The 21,324-nt window shown below is 39.8% G+C and overlaps 1 protein-coding gene across 5 annotated transcripts in view; it reads left to right on the top strand.

Annotated features, from left to right (window-relative positions):
- ARHGEF9 (Cdc42 guanine nucleotide exchange factor 9) overlaps positions 1 to 21,324 on the top strand; it is a 317,960-nt gene that overhangs the window by 194,461 nt on the left and 102,175 nt on the right. For all 5 annotated transcript variants that reach the window (XM_075539602.1, XM_075539605.1, XM_075539600.1 and 2 more), the window contains 2 exons: positions 7,875 to 8,107; positions 15,941 to 16,070. In XM_075539602.1, coding sequence (XP_075395717.1) covers positions 7,875 to 8,107; positions 15,941 to 16,070 — 363 coding nt within the window. The remainder of the gene's footprint in view (positions 1 to 7,874; positions 8,108 to 15,940; positions 16,071 to 21,324) is intronic.

The following is a 21,324-nucleotide window of genomic DNA, read 5'->3' as shown; positions in this document are numbered from 1 at the left end:
TAATCAGGATAGGTAATCTATATACAGAACAACTGGATTGATAATTACCTAGGGGCATGGCAGGGTAGTTTAAGGGGAGCTAGCGAAAATAACAATGAGTATGAGAAGATGTTCTGAAATTGATTTAAAAATTGTGTTTGTCTAAAGTTCATCCCCATGTGTTTCTTTTATTCACATCTTGGTTGATTATTAAACTTTTTAAGAAAACATGTATTGAGGGCTGTTACAGTTCTTGTAACTATCTTGATACATCAATTGTATCAAGCACATTTGTACATATGTTGCCATCATTATTTTCTAGACATTTATTTTCTATTGAGCCCCTGGTCTCAGCTCCTCCCCCCCCCTTTTTCTCATCCCCTCCACCCTCGTGGTCCCTTGATAAATTATAAATTATTATTATTTTCATATCATACCATGACCACTGTCTTCTTCCCCCCACAGTTTCTGTTGTTCGTCCCCCTCTGGGTGGGGTGGCATGCAGCTATGTGTCTATCATTGCGATCGGTTTCCCTCTTCCTCTCTTCCTTTCTCCACCTTCCCCCTGCCCTCCTGGTATTGCTACTCCCCTTCTCCCATTGTTGCTGGATTCTGTGTGTTATGAGCTCTATGTTATGTCTTATCTATCTGTGCCTGTGCACATACTCCGGTCGAGCCCGCAGTGAAAGGGAGTACTAGGGTCATAATGTGGACGGTGAGGAAGCCTCGAGGAACCAGAGGGGTACTATGTGTTTCATCAGTGCTTTACTGCATTTACCCTGATTGACTCATCCTTTCTCTGTGACCCCTTTGTGAGGGGATGTCTCATACAGATGGGATTTGGGTGTCTGCTCCGAGCCCCCTCATTCTCAACAATATGTTTTTGTTTGTTTGTTTGAAGTCTTCTGTTGCCTGTTCTTTATATCATACTTTTGTCAGAAACAAAATCACTTGATGACTGTCCATAATGTTTAAACTAAAAAATGGCAGCTTCGTGTGATTCAAAAATACCTATGCACATACATTTGCAATTGGTTACAAAATGTATGTATAGCAAAAATAGAGGAACTTGTCAGTCATTATTCACCTTTATAGACAATCAAAAGCTTAAAATGCTTTGAAAATGATGATGGCGGCATATGTGCAAATGTGCTTGACACATTGGAGGAATGTATGGATTGTGATAAGAGATGTAAGAGCCCCCAATAAAAGTACTTAAAATATGTTCTATAAAATTATATTAAAAATCACTTTATACCTAAAAAACTGTCCTTTGTATGTATGAATGCATGTGAACCCTAGTGACAATACTTTTTACATATATATATATATATATATATATGCACACACATAAATATATAGTAGCATTTAAAAGTTTTATCTTCATTTCTTTGAAAAAAAATTAGAAGAGTACATTTGATTTATTCAGCTGATATGTGGTACTATTAATGTCCATTAAAGAAAAAATTATTTTTTGTCTTTTTAAAAATTTAATGATAAATCATTTTATTGGGGCTCATACAACTCTTATCACAATCCATACGTACATCAATTGTGTAAAACACACTTACACATTTGTTGCCCTCATCATTCTCAAAATTCGCCTCCCACTTGGGTTCCTGGAACCAGCTCCTCATTTTCCATTTTTTCCTCCCCCTCCTTCTCCGCTCCCCCCTCCCTAATGAAACCTTAATAATTTTAAAATTATTGTTTTATCTTATCTTACACTGCCCGGCATCTCTCTTCACCCACTTTACTATTGCCCATCCCCCAAAGAGGAGGTTATATGTAGAGCCCCAAGATCGGTTCCCCCTTTCTACCCCGCCTTGCCTCCCGGTATGGCCACTCTCACCGTTGGTCCTGAGGGGTTCATCTGTTCTAGATTCCCTGTGTTTCCAGATCCCATCTGTACCGCTGTGCATCCTCTAGTCTAACCAGTTTTGCAAGGTAAAATTGGGATCATGATAGTTGGGGGGAGGAAGCGTTTAAGAACTAGAGGAAGGACTATGAGACATGATGCCCCTCAGTGACCCATGGCGATACAGGGGACAGCATCGGAGACACAGTGTGGGAATTGCACCTGACCTGATCCCACCACACCGAGGCAAAGCACTGGGGGAGTGCAGCGGAACAGCAAGGGAATGGAGCGGCAAGGTCCCCAGGGAATGCTGAAAGTGGACTTTGGGGCCAGGGCGGGGTGCCCCAACAGACTGGACTGGAAAACATTCCTAAAGGCCAACAAACGATCCTTGAACTAACTACAAGCTTTTCTTTCTTGATGTGTTTTGTTTTGTTCGTTGTCAGTGGTTTGTTGTTGTTGTCTGGTTGTATACTGTTGATTTGTTTTCCTCTGTCTTGTTTTTTGTGCATGTTATTATCTCCACAGGTCTGTCTAAATAAGATAGGCTGAATGAACTATCTGGAGAAAAAACAAAGGAGTTTGTGGATTGTGCTGGGGTTTTTTTTTTAAACATTTTATTAGGGGCTCTTGCAACTCTTATCACAAGCCATACATATACATACATCAATTGTATAAAGCACATCTGTACATTCCCTGCCCTAATCATTTTCGAAGCATTTGCGCTCCACTTAAGCCCTTTGCATCGGGTCCTCTTTTTCCCTCCCTCCCCGCTCCCTACTCCCTCATGAGCCCTTGATAATATATAAATTATAATTTTGTCATATCTTGCCCTATACAGCGTCTCCCTTCACCCCCTTTTCTGTTGTCCCTCCCCCAGGGAGGAGGTCATATGTAGATCCTTGTAATCGGTTCACCCTTTCTAATCCACTCACCCTCTACTCTCCCAGTATTGCCCCTCACACCCCTGGTCCTGAAGGTATCATCCACCCTGGTTTCCCTGTGCCTCCAGCTCCTATATGCACCAGTCAGGGAACAACCTCTGCTCTATCCTGACTTGAAAGGTAGAATTCGGATCATGAGCTATTTTATCTGATATCCAGGCAATATCTACTTTCTTCACCACATTTTGCTATAGCACCCATATCTTCTGTGTTCCCTTCCTGAGGGCGATTATCAAGCAGAGCCATGATGTAAGAACTAATTGTTCTTAATTTGGAACCAGGATTTAATGTGAGACCCAAACCCATTTCTGCATATGTTTGTTATTGTTTGTTTTTTAATCTGCCTTTGGCTCCCTTTTAAAACTTCCTTGTTAATTTATGGTAAGAGTCTTCTCAGTCATCTCCCTGGAGCATCCTGATCTTACTTTAATATTGTCTTTGATTAGCCCCTGGTATTAAAATTTTGAAGGCCTCATTCCATTATTTGATTGAGATTTTGGAAGCTCTTTGTATGAATAGGGCTACTTCAGCAACAGTATTTTGTTCACACAACTGGTGTGTCGTGTTTTTCCCTACTGTGGTGGCTTGCATGTAGCTGTAATGCCAGAAACTCTGCGTCTTGTATTTCAAATACCAGCAGTCCCCCAAGGGGAATAAGTTTCGAAAGACCTTCCAGACTAAGAACAGGAAGAAGGAACAAGTGTACCTCTTCCAAAAAGTAGCCCCTAAATACCCTAGCTACATGTGATGAAGTGAAACTACATGGGATACAGAATACTATGTGTAATATTTCTAGTTCTCATCAAATGACCAGGTGGGGGAAGCAGATACGAAGTGGAGGGCTCTACCATGGGGATGAGTCAGTTTTGCCATTCCACTAGATATAAACTAAGCCATCTCAGAAACAGGAGCGGAGAATCTCATGACGACCAACACAGAAGAACCAGCAGTGAAATGCATCTGTGACCCCTGGGTGCAGAGGAGGCAGAGGAACATTGCCAAGATTAGGAAATAGACTGATGGACTTCCCAGCCTATAGAATGAGTAAATCCAAATTTCAAGGAGGACTGAAAACCTTAATATCCTAAAAAATCCCAACAACCCAACACAAAGACAAGAGAAATTATGGCCCCTCCAAATGAACAAGGTGAAAGGGAGTGAAAATAAATCTATGAAAGCCTAAGTAATGAACATATTGAAGACTATTGCACACTCGTGTTAAACACAATCAAAGAAGTAAGGGGGAAACAGACAAAAATCTAAAATAAATAAGGAAAACTATGTATGAATTAAATCGGGTTTTTTTTTTAAAAAGGGTATTCTAAAAAGAAAACAGAAATGATACGACAGATGAGAAAAACAATGTAAGGAATTACAACAGATTTGATGAAGCAAAGGAATTATTAGAAGATGACCCTATCCTCAAATTAAAGGATACAATAGTTAAAGTTTTGGAGGATGAATAGTAACAAGACTGAAGGCTTAAGACTGCTGACACAGTTTATTGGAATTCCAGTATAATATCAAGAAATTACACATCATGGAAATTCCAGAAGGAGATCAGATACAGAAAGATACAAGGAATATTTGAAAAAATAATGACAGAAATCGTCCTGAATCTAATGAAGGACTTGAACTACAAATTCAAGAAACTTAAAGAATTCCAAGTAGGATAAACCCAAAGAGCTACATTGAGACACAGTATAAACAGAATCTCAAAAAGTCAAGATAAAGAGCTCTACAAGCAGTGAAAAGCAAATGGTCACGTGTAAAGAATTCCAAATAAGACCAAATGCTCTGTGTTTTCAGAAGCACTAGAGGTCATAAAGCAATGCAATGGTATATTTAAAATGCTGGAGGAAACAACTGAAACAAACTTGTAAACCAAGAACATGTACTATGCCCGCCAAAACTGCCCTTGAAGGATTACACCTTTGAGGTCCCTCGGTTACTGTACCATTCTGCCTTGAATTTAACTAGCCCAACAGATCTCACTGTTTTAATTGGACCCCTTTGGGGAGGAAGGCACCCTAATGATACTAAGGCGAGTATTTTAGAGAGACAACTTGTCTGCAGTCATCCACTGATCACAGAGACATGTTTTGTTTGGCATAAACTGGTATGTGTATGAACTGGAACCCCAGCAGCAAAACATATACCCTGATATATCAGTTTAGTGTCCTCTTCTATTTTTAAAATGTCTGTCCTTCTGGACTTGGGTGGACACCATGGACATTGTTCTCTGGTGCATAGCTAGTGTTTTCAAATAGATCTTGTTTCCATTTAAAAAGAGGGAGACAGAGAGGAGGAGAAATTACAAAACAAAGCAATAACATTAAGCAAAAACACCTCTCTCAACTTTTGTTTGTTGTTGAGTATCAGCCCCAAGTGAAAGCATTAGGAAATTTTAAAATATTTGATGTACATGCGTTTTGTCCTACACGTACAGGATGTTTTGAAAAGTGCTAAATTCTGCAAGAAACTTTCACTCCCCTAGGCCTATAGAAGTCAATTTTATGTCTCAATCAAACTAATTAGACCCAACACATTAAGGCCAGGCATGATCTACAGGCATTTTCAGCTACTCAGCAAAAGCTTAAACTGGTTAGACAGGAATCTGCATCTTTTGTCTTTAAAGCATTCCCCCAGAGAAATCATATACATGTGCTAGTCTGCCAGCAAAAGCATAGTTCCCCCTCTTCAGAGTCAATGAATGTCCTCTTACATGTGAACATATGCTTCCCATTCAGCCACCTTTGCCACAGTGGCCACCACTACAGCTGCCACTACTGCCCGCAACCAATGCCAAACCCACGGGCTTTGAGTGGACCCTGACTCATAGAGACCCTATAGGGCAGAGGAGAACTGCTCCTTTCTGAATTTCGTAAACTGTAAATCTACTTTAGAGCAGTCAACCTCATCTTTGACTTTAGGGGCAGCTGACAAATGCAAACTGCTGACCCTCTGTTAACAGCCCAGCACTTAATCCACTGCACACCTAAGGGTCCTTAAGGAATACTTTTCCTTCCATTTAAAAGGTGACTCTTCTTGATTTAACATTTGCCTAGCTGTTAAAACTCTCTGATAATTTTTTAGTGATCATAAAAAGCTTTTTCTACAGATGTTCACATTATTTTTTTTATGATAGAAATGCACACACCACAATCTTCCAGAATGTCTTTTTCAATGTTTTAAAGTAGTGCCTCTTAAGTGTACTCAGGTCAAGGATTTCTTTTTCTATATTTAATGCAAGTTCTTTGTGATATATATATATAATATAATATTTTATTTTGTTCATGAAAAAATGAGATTAAAATGCAATGGAAGCCCCTTGTATGTGGCTTGCTTATTTCATTTTCTATCTTAGTTCTTAATTGTGTCATAGCTCATAGTTCATCAATGTCTACTTCTTATTCTTTCTCTGGAGTCCCTGGGTGATAGATACAGTTCATTTATGTGGCTAAAATGAAAATGTAGATTTGAGTTGCCTCAGAAGCACCTTGAAAGAATGCTCTGATGATCTACTTCCAAAAAATCAGCCACTGAAAACACTGTGGAGCACAGTTATACTTTGGAAATTATTTCAAACTTACAGAAAAGTTGAAGAATAAGGCTTGAGGTTAAATTAGCAGCCATCCAACAGTGATGCAACAAACCCACAAGGAAAAAGCCCACCAGCTGGTGCTGTTATGAGGTGTCATCAGGCCCAGGTAACAGGCATCAGAAGACTGACAACAAACAACAAACAAACAAGAAGTTGGTGAGAATGAGGAGGGTTCAGAGTGGAGACCCAAACTCCATCTGTAGACAATGGAACATCCCTCCACAGAGGGGTTGCAGGGAAGGGATGAGTCAATCAGGGTGCAGTAGAGCACCAGTGGATCACACAATGTACCTCTGGTTCCTTAAGGGTTCTCCACGCCTCACTATCCTAACCCCAGTGCTGCTTCCTATTCTAGACTGCACTGGGACATATACATACGTATAGGCAGGAGATAAATCTCATGACACATGGGACCCAGGAATAGGAATGGGACTAGCTATACTAAAAGGGTAGGTGAATGGGAGTGGGGGAGCAAGGAGGGGATGAAGGGGGTACCAATCACAATGAATGGCACATAACCACACACACCCCTCCAGGGGGAAAAACAAGAGAAACCAGAGGGGAAGGGAGACAGCGGTCAGTGTGAGATATGAAAATAATAACTATAATCTTTCAAGAGACCATGAGGGTGGGGGGCAGAGTAAAATAGAGGAGCGGCTTCCGAGGGCCCAATAGAAAGTAAATGTCTAGAAAAGAACAATGGCAGTATATGTACAAATATGTCTGATACAATTGACGTATGGATTTTAACAAAAGTTGTAAGAGCCCTTGATAAAATGATCTTTAAAAAAGTATAGTCATAATAAGAGCAAAATACCCATGTATCCTTTAATCAGATTTACCCACTGTTAACTTTTCACCCCTTTTGCTTTATCATTTATCTTTTCCCTCTTCTTCCTCTCTATCCTTCCTTCTCTTTTTCCTCTACATTTACATGCACATTTTCTCAGTCATTTTTATATATCTTGAATAATATGATGACCTCTTTACCTCTAATGCTTAAGGTGTATTTCTGTAGAAGATAATTTGAGTCTCTGAATAATGTGATTCCTTCAAACAGAAGCTTATTTTATTTTTCTGGCTTTTCTGGATGTATTCAATCATAGGGATTATCTAATACAATTGTTTCTGCCATTGTCAGAAATAGAACCTCTGATGCACTGTTTTTTATGTTTGGGAACAAAAATTTTACCTTAGTGTGTTGCCTGTTGTTAGGGCCGGTATCCCTTCATTGCTCTTCTTGAATCAGAATTTTTGTGCTATTCCTACTTATTTTTTTTCTACATGAAGTTAACAATTCAATTTTTCTAGTTTCCAAATAATTCTTTTTTATATTTCTATTATTAAATCGTGCATAAATCCAGGAATGGTTGACATCATTATTAAGTATCCCCATGTAAGAATAAGGTCTGTTTTCATATTTCTCCAAGATTTATTTTAAGGCTTTCAGTATCCTTTTCCTTTCTTTCCCATTTTTCTCTGCTCACAGCAAGATGGATTCTGGATATACTCTGAGTACTGTAATAACCACCTAGACGCCTGCATGGAGCTCTCCAAGCTGATGAAGGACAGCCGTTATCAGCACTTCTTTGAGGCCTGTCGCCTCTTGCAGCAGATGATTGACATTGCCATTGATGGCTTCTTATTGACTCCAGTGCAGAAGATCTGCAAGTATCCATTACAGCTGGCTGAGCTTCTCAAGTACACCGCCCAGGACCACAGGTAAAGAGATTGAGTAGAGAGAAAGAAGAAAATGAACCTCTTCCACTTGTTGGTCCTTATTGATAACATATCTTTTAACCTTTTCTGAGCTTCTTTTGACTTATCTGCACAATGGTATGATGACACATGCTTGTGAGTGTTTCTGTTAAATCAATATGCATCATCATTATTTTATGACTTAACATCTGCCTTCAAGGAGTATATAGCCCAGTTCTTAGCTCTGAGCTCAGCTAAGTTAATCATCCAGATGAAACAAATGTCCAATCGTATATTCTAATCTACTCAACAGATTCACATACCTTGGTAGCAACCTATACAAGTTGCACTGACCTCTGAGGCTATACTCCTGGTTTTTGCTCATCTGTTTCATCTTTCTCTCTCACATCCTATCTGTGTCTTCCCCTTAGACCCACAGCTTAGATGGGAGAAAATATGCTGCATGATGCCCCTGAAGATAGATGTTTTAAGAAAACCAATCCAAAAAGGCCCAGGGAGTGTTTCTTTTGCTGAATTGAATTGCTACCCCTCATCTCCTACCAGTAAGGGACCACACACTCCCCTAATGTCCCTTACTTAACTAATGCTCTAAAGCCCCAGACCTCTGCCTCTAATTTAGTAAACCCCTAACTGTAGTAGTATTGTTGGCCTAGCTTTCAGCTCTCTTCAGAGTAATCATTCCACAAATAAAAGAAGCATTAGGCTAATTTCACTAGACATCTGCCCAGTCCTTATAAGTCACTATCCACTTCTATTTGTATTCATTGCCTGCTGTCCTTGGGAAAGACAAGTGGAGCAGGACCAGGATCAGTATCCTGTGCAGGAAGGTTATCTAAGGCCGTTTGTTAGCTAGAAATTAGTGAGATAAACATTAGACATTATTAAATCTCACTTGAACAAGCATATTAAGCTAATTACTAAAACTGAGCCTGTAATATTTGGGGAATATGTTTTCTCTGTGAGGGAAAATCTCACTGTTATAGAGTCAAGTCTGACTCACTTTGGCCATAAGACAGAGTAGAACTGATCATGTGGGTTTCTGAGACTAAATCTTTGTCACAGTAGAAAGCTTCGCCTTTCTCCCAAGGATAGGCTGTTGGTTTCAGACTGCTAACCTTGGATTACCAAGGTTACACCATGAAGGCCCTTAACACCAACAGCACATTGAAAAACTTCCACAAAAGTTGAAGTATTTGGAAGCTTAAAAGTATCAACTATTTTTGGAAACCTAGAATCGAAAATCCCTTAAAGGAAGATATTCTAGTCCAATTTCCATATATAGGAAAGAGAGAGGCCCAGAAAGGGAAAATTATGCAGAGCAAGTTTGTGGCAAAGCAGGGATGTGAAGCATAGGCAGTTATCTGGCTGAAAATCTTCGTTTTTAAAGAATCACAATCCATTTTGTGGTAATGCCCAGGCTCGGGCAAAGATAATGCACATTCTCATGCCAATGCTCTTTAATAGAACATTCTGTAGTTATGTAAACATTACATTTCTATTTTGTTTAATATAGTAGTCAATAACCACATATAGCTTTGGAGTGCTGTGAAATGTAACTAATTTCAATTATATTTAAATAAACTATCTGCCAAAGAGTGGTAGTGGTACAATGAGTTAGTTAGGCATTCGATTTTTAATTACAATGTAGATGGTTCAAACTCATCCCCTATTACACAGGAGAAAGATATAGCTATCTACTCCTGTAAAAATTTAGCCTCAGAAAGTATCATGGGGAATTTTTTTCTAATGCCTTCAAATAAGAGAGCAAGGCACAGGGGCCAGAAAATGAATGCAAAGGAACAGGACTACTCATTATATCAGACACTTCTACTTTCATATTGCTACCATCTCTTCTGTAATCAACCCACCCTACTACCCTATCAGCCATGATAAGGATGAAGAGCCAGGAATATTTTTCAGAATGCTACTGCACCCAAAATGTTAGAACAAAGTGTTTTTTTTTTTTAAACTGAAATGTAGCAGGAACGAATTTGAAATTTTGCTACTGTGTCTGAAAAGTCAACAGCTTAGGAACATCTTGAAAGGTACAACTTCTAGGCAGCATGTTTCAAATACAATTAAGAATTTTTGGTTGACTACAAGTTCAATATGAGTCAGAAGTAGGATTCCGAATAAAAACCAATAGTAACTAATATTTGTTAGGGCCAAAATAAAGAAGAATTTTCTAGCAGAGGTCTCTACTCAAATAGAGGGTTACCAATCTATCACTGGAGCATAAAATACAGTAGTATTTAAGGATAGAAACACATAGTCACCATATAGCTTCCTGGTATTTCTCTTTTTGATTGATGCTGGCTGAGTAAGGCATTTTCAATTGTTTTAAAGAAAGGTGTTAAGACTGAACTGTCTGTCCTCCCCCCTTCTTCTTGGTTCATTATTGTTCCACTTAATACCTATGACCTAACTTTTAATCTCCTATTTACAAATGACATTCCATTGGAAATTAGATCAGACAAACAAAGAATACATGGATGGGTGGAATAACTATGTTAGACCGGATTCTCAAGAGAAGCAAAACCAGGACGCTAATTTTATATATGTGTATATAGATAGATAACATAAGAAATAAGCAGTTAATAAGAAATAAGCAGTTAATTAATCTATAGAGAAATACTAATGGCTCAATGCAACTCAGTTCTGTGAGACAGCTAAGACACTGGCAGTCCTTCAAGTCTTAATACAGTGACACAGTCCATGGTTTAGGTGTCCCACAGGTAGTGTAGCTTGCAAATTGAGGCAGAGAATGAGCTAAGGCATCTGTACACTGGTCTGATCATCAAAGAGCAAGAGACAAGAAAGGTGAGGCTCCCTGAGCCATTTATCTCTCCGCCCTTCAATTAATCCCACATGTGTTCATTGGCCAGTGTAGCACAATAAACCTACCTATCACAATAACTTTGACCATGTATGCTATCCAGTGTACCAATAAACTCAGCCGAGGTTTTCACTTCTGGGACTAGGAATATTAAGAGTTGGCGACAACTGTTGTAATATCCATACAAGAGAAGTATTTGATTTATAATAATAATACTGTCTATTCTGCCTTCTATCAACCCCAGAGGACTATTTAGAACTGTATTCTGAATTTCCACAGATGTAAATCTTTATGGAAACAGACTGACACACCTTTTTCACTATAGAGGGACTAGTGAGTTTGAACCACAGTATTTTTGGTTAGAAGCAAGGTGCTTAACCACCTCACCAACAGGGCTTCTTTTTTTTTTAAATCATTTTATTGGGGGCTCATACAACTCTTATCACAATCCATACATATGTCAATTGTGTAAAGCACACCGGTATATCTGTTGCCCTCATCATTCTCAAAACACTTACTTTCTTCTTGGGCTCTTGGAATCAGCTCATAATTTTTCATTTTTTCCCTCCCCATTCATTGTGTCAAGCACATTTGTACATTTGTTGCCATCACCATTCTCAAAACATCTTCTTTCTACTTGAGCCTTTGATATCAGTTCCTCGTTTTCCCCCCTCCCTCGCTGCTCCCACCCCCCTCATGAACCCTTGATAATTTATAAATTACTATTATTTTGTCATATCTTACACTGTCCGACATCTTGCTTCACCCATTTTCTGTCGTCCATCCCCCAGGGAGGAGGTTATATGCAGATCCTTGTAATCGGTTCCCCTTTTCTACCCCACCTTCCCTCCACTCTCCTGGTATCACCACTCTCACCACTGGTCCTGAGGGGTTCATCTGTCCTGGATTCCCTGTGTTTCCAGTTCCTAGCTGCGCCACTCTGCATCCGCTGATCTAACCAGGTTTGTGAGGTAGAATTGGGATCATGATCGTGGCGGGGGAGGAAGAATTTAAGAACTAGAGGAAAGTTGTGTGTTTTATTGATGCTACACTGCACCCTGAGTGACTCATCTCCTCCCCACTACCCCACTGCAAGGGATGTCCAGTCGTCTACAGATGGGCATTGGATCTCCATCTTGCACAACCCCTCATACACTATCATATGATTTTTTGTTCTTTGGTGTCTGATACCTGATCCCTTTGAACCCTCGTGATCACACAGGCTGGAATGCTTCTTCCATGTCGGCTCTGTTGCTTCTGGGCCACCAGGGCTTCTTTACAAGAATTGTTACTAGAATGGAGCACAGCTAATGGAACACTGCCTAGTCCTGTGCCAACACAGTTGTTGTTATATTTGACCCCATTGCTGCAGCCACAGTGTCAGTCCATCTCGCTGAAGGTCTTCTTCTCCGCTTTCCTTCTGCATTAGTAAGCATGATTTTGTACTCCAGGAATTGACCCCTCCTGGTAACATGTCCAAAGTATGTGATGTGAAGTCTCCCTATGGTCACTTCAAAGGAGCATTCTGCTTGTACTTCTTCTAGGACATATTGTTCATTCTTTGGGCCAAAAAAAAAAAGGAAAGAAGAGAAAACATCAGTGCCATCAAATTGATAATATTTGATATTCTTTGCCAACATCATAATTCAAATGCATCAATTCTTCTATGCCCTTCTTCATTCATAAGAAGCAATTGAAAATATCATAGCTCAGAACAAGGACACCATTGCATTTATTTATTTATTTATCATTTTATTGGGGGCTCGTACAATGCTTATCACAATCCATACATCCATCTATTGTGTCAAGAACATATGTACATTTGTTGCCATCATCATTCTCGAAACATTTGCCTTCTACTTGAGCCCTTAGTATCTGCTGCTCATTTCCCCCTCCCTCCCCACTCCCCTCTACCTCATGAACCTTTCACCAAGTATAAATGATTATTATCTTGTCATATGTTACACTGTCCAACATTTCCCCTGCTTTCATCTCTACTGTCCATCCCCCAGGGAGGAAATTATACGTAGATTCTTGTAATCAGTTCTCCCTTTCTACCCCACATTCTCTCCACCCACCCGGGATCGCAGCTCTCACCACTGGTCCTGAAGGAGTCATCTGTCCTGTATTCCCTGTGTTTCCAGTTGCTATCTGTACCAATGTACATCCTCTGGTCTAGCCAGATTTGTAAGGTACAATTGAGATCATGATAGTGGGGAGGGGGGAGCAAGCATTTAAGAACTAGAGGAAGGTTTTATGTTTCATCGTTGCTACCCTGCACCCTGACTGGCTCATCTCCTCCCACAACTCTTCAGTAAGAGGGTGTCCAGTTGGCTACCAATGGGCTTTGAGTCTCCACTCTGCACTCACCCACATTTACAATGATATGATATTTTGTTCCTTGATGCTTAATACCTGATCCCTTCGCCAGCTCGTGGTCACACAGGCTGGTGTGTTTTCTCCATGTGAGCTTTGTTGCTTCTGAACTAGATGGCTACTTATTTATGTCCAAGCCTTTAAGACCCCAGATACTATATCTTTTGATAGCTGGGCACCATCAACTTTCTTCACCACATTTGCTTATGCACACATTTGTCTTCAGGGATTATATCAGGAAGGTGAGCACCCACTGATAAGAATTTTAGTTCTTTGATGTCTGATAAATGGTCCCTTCTACAACTCATGGTCAGACAGACTGGTGTGCTTCTTCCATGTGGGCTTTGATGCTTCTGAGCTAGATGGTCACTTGTTTATTCTCAAGCCTTTAAGACCCCAGATGCTATATCTTTTGATAGCCGGGCACCGTCAGCTTTCTTCACCACATTTGCTTATGTACACATTTGTCTTCAGCAGTCATGTCGGGAAGGTGTGCATCCTGAAATGTCAATTTAATAGAACAGCGTGTTCTTGCATTGAGTAAGTGCTTGAGTGGAGGCCCAATGTCCATCTGCTGCCTTAATACTAAACCTATAAATATATGCACATAGATCTGTTTCCCCACCCTCTTATATAAATATATTTACATATGTACATTCCAGTCTTTAGACCTCTGTAAATACCCTTTGTCACCTAGTTCTTTCCTCTGTTTCCTTTTACTTTCCTCTTGTCCCACTATCATGCTCAGCCTTCACTTGGGTTTCAGTAATTTCTTTCGGTTACCTTGCCCTTGCTGAATCCCTACCAGGCCCCTCACACCCTCCTTGCTACTGATTTTAAATAACTTAATGCTCCCCTGTCCCTGGGTTGGTCAGCACCCCCTCTTACTCCTTCCTCCCCCTCTCCCCTGTCCCCTCAGAACCATTTTCCCGTTGTTTTCTCCTCCAGACTATTCTTCCAGTCTATCTTATCTAGATAGATCTGTAGATATAATAATATGCACCAAAAATCAAGTCACTGCAAGATAGGCAATGAGTGAGAACACAGCGATGACAACAAAAAAGGAAACCAATTACCCATAGAAGAATAAATTGATTAAAAGAGGAAAATTTTTAAAAAGAAAGAAAAACCTGTCAATAGATCAAGGTCTGATTTTTGATCTCTGGGTGTGTCCTTCAGTCAGGTCCAATGGGGTACCATGCTTTGGCCCCAGAGTCTGTCCTTTGTACTCCCTCAGGGGCTACCCACTCTGCTCCCACGGTTGCTCTGCCACACGCTTTTAGTGGTTTGCCTCAGTGTAACAGGGTCAATCTGGGCTAGTCCTGATGCTGAGACTCCAGTGTTGTCCCCCTTAGGGCCCTGGGCCATCAAGGGACGGTATGTCTCATATTGGGATCAGCCATATTGTCCACTCTGTTATTGGCTGTTCAGAATGGGGATATCATCCTCCAGGCCTGATGGGCCAGGATGTGCTCCACTCTCTCTTCCTCCCCCTTCATTTGCTCCCATTTGCTCTGATCAAACATGCCCCTCTCCCCTAGCTGCAGCTTCAGTGCAGTCCTCTCAAGTAGATTCTTCTGGGGTGAGGGGCAGTTGTCCATGTAGCTGGTATGGGGGCCGAGCCCTCAGGCCCCTCCACTGGCTTCCCTCTCCTTGCCAGCACACTGCATTCGTCTGGCCCTGGCTTTATATCTGGTTCCTCTTTCCCTGTGGAGACACAAACAATACCCTCCCCTTTCTTGGATCAGTGTCCTAGTTGGGCACCATTGTCTTTAAAGTGATGTCTCTACTCTCTAAATTTTAAACAGAACTTTTGCAACAGATGCACCCAGTGTATTATATTGTTTTATTTTGTGGCTGCTGCTTCCATGGGGGTTGATTGTGGATCCAAATACAATGAAATCCTAGACAACTTCAATCATTTATTCTATTTATCATGGTAACTTAATTTATTAAATCCTACTGTTTTTCCTATTTTAAAGTTGAGGAATCTAAGTCACTAAACGATTGAGTATCATTTTCCAAAGGCCATAATCCTAGGCAGTGGAAAAACCCAGGAAGTCTAGCTCCAGATTATAATATTTCTATTAGAGATATTCTAAAATTGAAGTTTTGATGACTAAGCAACTTCTTTGAAACGATTGAACTATTAAAATATATGATATGTGAATTATTTGTTAAAATAATTTAGACTGTTAAAATAGAATAAATTGTTAAAAATTGAAGAAGTCTTCGGGCGGATTGCCTGTGTGGTAACTTCATGGTCAATCATCAGGAACTTAGGCGTCTCTCCACTATCTGATGCTCCACTCCCAGTTTATTATCCAAGATTATTCTTAGAACTTTAGCCATAACATCCACATAAAATATCGGGATTAATGACCAAAGAAGAGCATTATCTCTTCTTTAAAAAATATTTCTCAGAAGTCCAACCAACAATTATCTTAATATATCATGGGACAAAATTTAGTCACCCTTCCTGAAATGTAATCTTATACTTCAGATGCCTTTGTATCCATCTGAAGATCAGGGTTCATTACTAAAGAGGAGGATGAATATTAAGGATGGGCCTGGCAGTCTCTGGCATTTTGGTTCATCCAGCATATACCCTTGTGTCTTCACAGTGACTACAGGTATGTGGCAGCTGCTCTGGCTGTCATGAGAAACGTGACTCAGCAGATCAACGAGCGCAAAAGGCGTTTGGAGAATATCGACAAGATTGCCCAGTGGCAAGCATCCGTCCTTGACTGGGAGGTAGGACCCTCTCTAACAACAGATATGAGGAGTCTAGACAGTTTGGCCGGGACTTTTCCATCTTAGCTAAGAATGGGTAAATGTGAATTAGATTTGAAGAGCAGAAGAAAGGATTTAGATTAGAACTACAGCACAACTTTCTGCTAATAAGAAGTGTTGGGTGTTTGAATGACTTCTTAAGACGATTGAAGAAATTTTTGTGCATTAAAAAGGGTATTGCCAGAGATCAATTAAGTTGACTTAGTAGGCTTTCAAAGCTCCTTCAAGTCCCAGGATTTTTTGACCACCAGATATAAACCTCGGTGAATCCAAATAAAAAAGCCCACTGTCGTTGAATTGATTCTGACTCAGAGCTCTCTAGGATTCCCAAGGCTATAAATCTTGACAGGAGCACATAACCTCATCTCCCTCCCACAGAGTGGCTATTTAATTTGAGTCACTAATATTGCAATTAGCAATTCAACACTTTCCCAACCATACCACCAGGCATACTTGGAAGAATAGTGCGTACTAATTCCCTCCCAGGTACAGCATAAGAGATTGGTTCTTTGATATCTATAACAATACAAGCCAACCAACATGCTTTTTTTTTCATATTGGAGGCATCGCCTCATCCTATCACATTTTATTTGTACCCAAATCTGCACAAAGCCATGATCACCATCCTTCCCAAAGCCACAAACCAAAATTCTGTTAATCATTATCTCTCTGAAATAAGAACCCCTGAAAGACTTCCTTTCAATTATATGGAAAGTCATGGTTTCTCTGAACTTGAAAACATTTCAGTGGCTGAAGTCATTAAAGCATTCCCTTACCAGAAACTCACCTGCAGAGGATATACATAACCTAACAAGAAAATAACAATGTACCTGTGCAATACTACTCTGTTGTTTCATTTCCTGTCAGCAAACACAGAGCTATGAATTACTAGGCCTATGTATTGAGTATGATACCTACTCTTTGTCAACCAAGAGAATCAGGAGCAATGACATTTCATATTTATATCTTGGGCCCAAGTTGTGCAATCTAACAGTCCACAGGCTAACAGATAGGAGAGGCTGGGCATGCACCAGGGAAGGAGAAGATGTCCGAAACCCCAGTGGGAAGATAGTACCCCATTCCACTGGGCTCATTCCAGGTACCATTTTCAGGGATCTAGAGGTAATTTCTTTGTAACATTTAAATAAATTATCCTATTTCAAGAGGACTTGACCTTATATTCACCTAAGGTAAGCTACATAATTTGGATCTAAAAAAATTCATCTTTTCTTTATTTTACTACTTCTGTTCCTCTTTAATGTAGATAGCAGGAAAGACTACAATCCTTATTGATATCTTGAGTCTCATTTATAGGATAATGTCTAGACTAGAACAATAATGAATCTTTGAGATGCAAAGAAAGCAATATATAACTATACCTGCTTGCTCATAAAGCACTGGCCCAGGCTTATTGTGAGGTTATGGACTCTCATCCCCTTGTTTTTGCTTTGCTTTAGACACTTACTTAATCATAGTAAGACAGCTGGGCCAAATGGCCTCCAGCAAGTCCATCAACTCTAAAGCATAGCTATATGAGGGGTTAGAACAGCGGTTCTCAACCCATGCGTTGCAACCTCTTTGAGAGTCAAATGACCCTTTCACAGGGGTCTCCTAAGACCATCAGAAAACATAAATATTTCATAATATATAATTACATATTGTTTTGTGATTAATCAGTATGCTTTAATTATGTTCAATCTGTAACAATGAAAATTTATCCTGCATATCAGATATTTATATTGTGATCCATAACAGTAGCAAAATTACAGTTATGAAGGAGCAACAAAAATACTTTTATACTTAGGGGGTCACCACAACATGAGGAACTGTATTCAAGGGTTGTGGCATTAGGAAGGTTGAGAACCAGTGGGTTAGAAGAATATTTTTAATTTTAAAAGTTTTTATTTTATAAATTTTATTTAAGGAATTTTATATGTCTTTCATTTGTCATCCATTGGTTACTATTTAGTTCCTCTACATCTAGTAAAAGTTCATCTTTAAGATAGCTCTGGTAAGAAAGAAATTATCCCTTGGTTAAACTTTGACCCAGGTTTTTATAAAGTCATAAATATAATCTTGTATCTCCACAAGAGAAAACATAGCACAATTGAGTAACTATGGTATTTCATAGAGATAGAAGGATTTTTTTCTCCTTCCCCCTACCCCACTGGAGTTCTTTGGGAACATCTTATTCTTTCCAGTGAAGATCCTCTAGACATAGGAGTGCAAAATTACCTTGAAATTTTTACCTAACTAGGAAAGTTAATGGTACCTTGGTTGTGTAGTGGTTACATGTTGGACTGCTAACTGCAACATCTTCAGTTTGAAACCCCAGCCATTCTGCAGGAGAAAGATGAGGATTTTTACTCCTGTAAAGAGCCTCAGAACCCCTCAGGGGCAATTCTATCCTGACCTACAGGATTTCTATGAATGAGAATAGACAGAATGGCAGTGAGTTTATAGAATTTCAGAAACACTATACTTGCCATGATAGCCTTTAGAGAACAAGACAGCACTTGGTTCAACATCTTTTTGTTTGATTGTTTGGCAGTGGAGGGGGGGGTGGGGCGTTACCTGGGGGTGCGAAAAGGTGTTCCTTCCAATCCAGGATTAGTAAGAAAATAGTTACTCTTTGCCTTCCAATTCCATCCAAACCCAAACACCTCTATAACTCTTTGGTTTGGTGAAGCTTTTTCTTCATCTAAATTGGTAAGGAGAAAAATTTCTTGTGGCTGCTTTCTCATATTCTGGAATCAATATGGAAACTTCAGAGGGCTCACCTTCTAGAACATTTTTTACAGCAAAACCTGATGGGTTCATTTTCAAAGATCAGGTTCAATAAATCTGTTGATTTTAACATGTATGCTCTTACAGACTTCAAGGGTGTTAGTTACTTGGGGTCCTACAGAGCTACTCCCACAACTCTGGCCATTTTTTAAAAAAATCATTTTATTGGTGCTCTTACAGCTCTTATGACATTCCATACATCAATTGTATCAAGCACATTTGTACATATGTTGGCATCATCATTTAAAAAACAGTTTCTACTTACACCTTTGGCATAAGCTTCTCTTTTATCCTCACCCTCCCACCCTCATGAATCCTTGAACAAGAGTTCTTGGGGGCCATGAGATAGGAGAGGGTGGGAAGGGGAGAGTGGGGAGCCAACAAACTCAAACAACAAGAGATCGAAAATTGATGGTGAGGAGGGTGTATAATGCCTGGCAGGGCTAATCAAGTGCAATGTATCTGAGAGGAATTTCTGAGAGCCAAATAGAGGGTGAGCATGATTGTAGGATAGGAGGAAAGTGAAAGGAAATAAAGAAAAGAAATGGAGGCAAAAGCTATTTATAGAGGCATAGCAATAGGCATGCATATATGTAAATGTGCTCATTTATAATGAAAGGGATACAGACCAATGTACATATATTTATATGTTAAGTATTAAGATATCAGATGGACTTTGGACCACTATTCAAGACCTCCCTTAAAACAGGAACACTTTCTTCTAATACCTGGCACTCTTTGATACTCATCTTCCCAACACAATTGCTGAAGACAAGGTATGTGCGTAAGCATATGTGGTGAAGAGAGTGGATGGTACCTGGCTATCAAAAGATATAGCATCTCGGGTCTTAAAAGCTTGAAGTTAAACAAGTAGTCATCCATCAGGGAAGCAAATACTCCCACGTGGAAGAAGCATACCAGCCTGTGTGATCCTAAGGTGTCGATGGGATCAGGTATCAGGTATCAAAAGATCAAAAACAAGCAATTATACTGATGTGAATGAAGAGGATTGGAGGGGAGACCCAAAGCCCATCTGTAGACAATTGGATATCTCAGCATAGAAGGGTTATAAAGAAGGAATGATGCAACCTAGATGCAGTATAACATCGATGAAATATACATCATTCCTCTAGTTCCTAAATGCTTCCTCTCCACCCATCCCCACACCCAACTACCATGACCCAGTTCTACCTTACAAATCTGGTTAGACTGGAGAACATACATTGGTACAGTAAAGAGCTCTCAACACATAAATTTCAGTACAGATAAAGCTCTCAGGAACAGTAGTGGGAGTAGTGATATTATGAGGATAGGGGGATGGTCTTGGAGGAGGAAGTGGGAGAAAGGGGGAAACATCACAAGTTTTTATATGCACTGCCCAATGTGGATGAATAACAGAAATGTGGGTAAAGGGAGACAATGGACAGTGTAAGATATGAAATAATAATAACAGTATATAATTGATCAATTCTGGCCATTTTAATGTGTATTCTCTCTCTCTCTCTCTCTCTCTCTCTCTCTCTCTCTCTCTCTCTCTCTCTCTCTCTCTCTCTCTCTCTGCTGTGGAGTCGAATCTGACTCATAGTGACCCTATAGGACAGGGTAAAACTGCCCCTGTGGGTTTCGGTGACTGTAACTCTTTACAGAAGTAGAAATCCTTTTCTTTATCCCAATGAATGGAAAGTACAGGGACACATTCTTGACAGTTTTTAATTTTTTAAGTGGAGATTTTACCAGAAGTCCAAGTTTACACCTCATATTTGAAAAGCTTAATTACATGTAGTTTTATTTCAATTGTCTTGCACCCATCCCATTTTAGCCTAGTTGTGTAGTCTATAAGGGCTGGATCCAGTGTACCACTGGATGAGAGAAACAAAAGAAGTTTTAAGAAATTAGAAACAACAATGTGATGGAGGCAGCAAAAGCATCTGTGTAAAATGTGTAGTGGCTGAAGGAGGCATTATCTTGAGGTTGGGAGATCAATTGTAGGCCTGATGGATTTATTATTCCCCTGCCCTCTTAGAAGTTGTAGAATTGAAAATAAACTGGACTAAAAGGATGGCATTTTCTTTGTCCTTTTCCTGAAGCTGCTCTAAGCACACTCCCCTCTCACATCAGACACTTGATCTTTTAATAGAATGGGGTGAAGTCAGGCAGGGTCATGTCTTTCAATTCTCTGAAGCTTTGACCCCAAGGATGAAAGGTGAATGAGTTAGAAATAAAGCTTTAGATAAATTTAGGTGACCATAGTTCATGCAATATCCATTACTTCATTTGCTAAACATATTTATGGTGTATCCAGCCTCATTCTAGATTTTGCAGCTAAATCAGTGAAAGGACAAAATTCCTACTCTTATCAATTTTATATTCCAGTAGAGGAGAGAGGCAACAAATAACTTAATGTCAGGTAGTAATTGGGGCTATGAAG

Source organism: Tenrec ecaudatus, chromosome X (assembly GCF_050624435.1).
Source record: "Tenrec ecaudatus isolate mTenEca1 chromosome X, mTenEca1.hap1, whole genome shotgun sequence".
NCBI classification, from domain to species: Eukaryota; Metazoa; Chordata; class Mammalia; order Afrosoricida; family Tenrecidae; genus Tenrec; species Tenrec ecaudatus.
The sequence above is the reverse complement of the archived record's forward strand: the minus strand, read 5'-3'. Positions and strand labels throughout refer to the sequence as shown.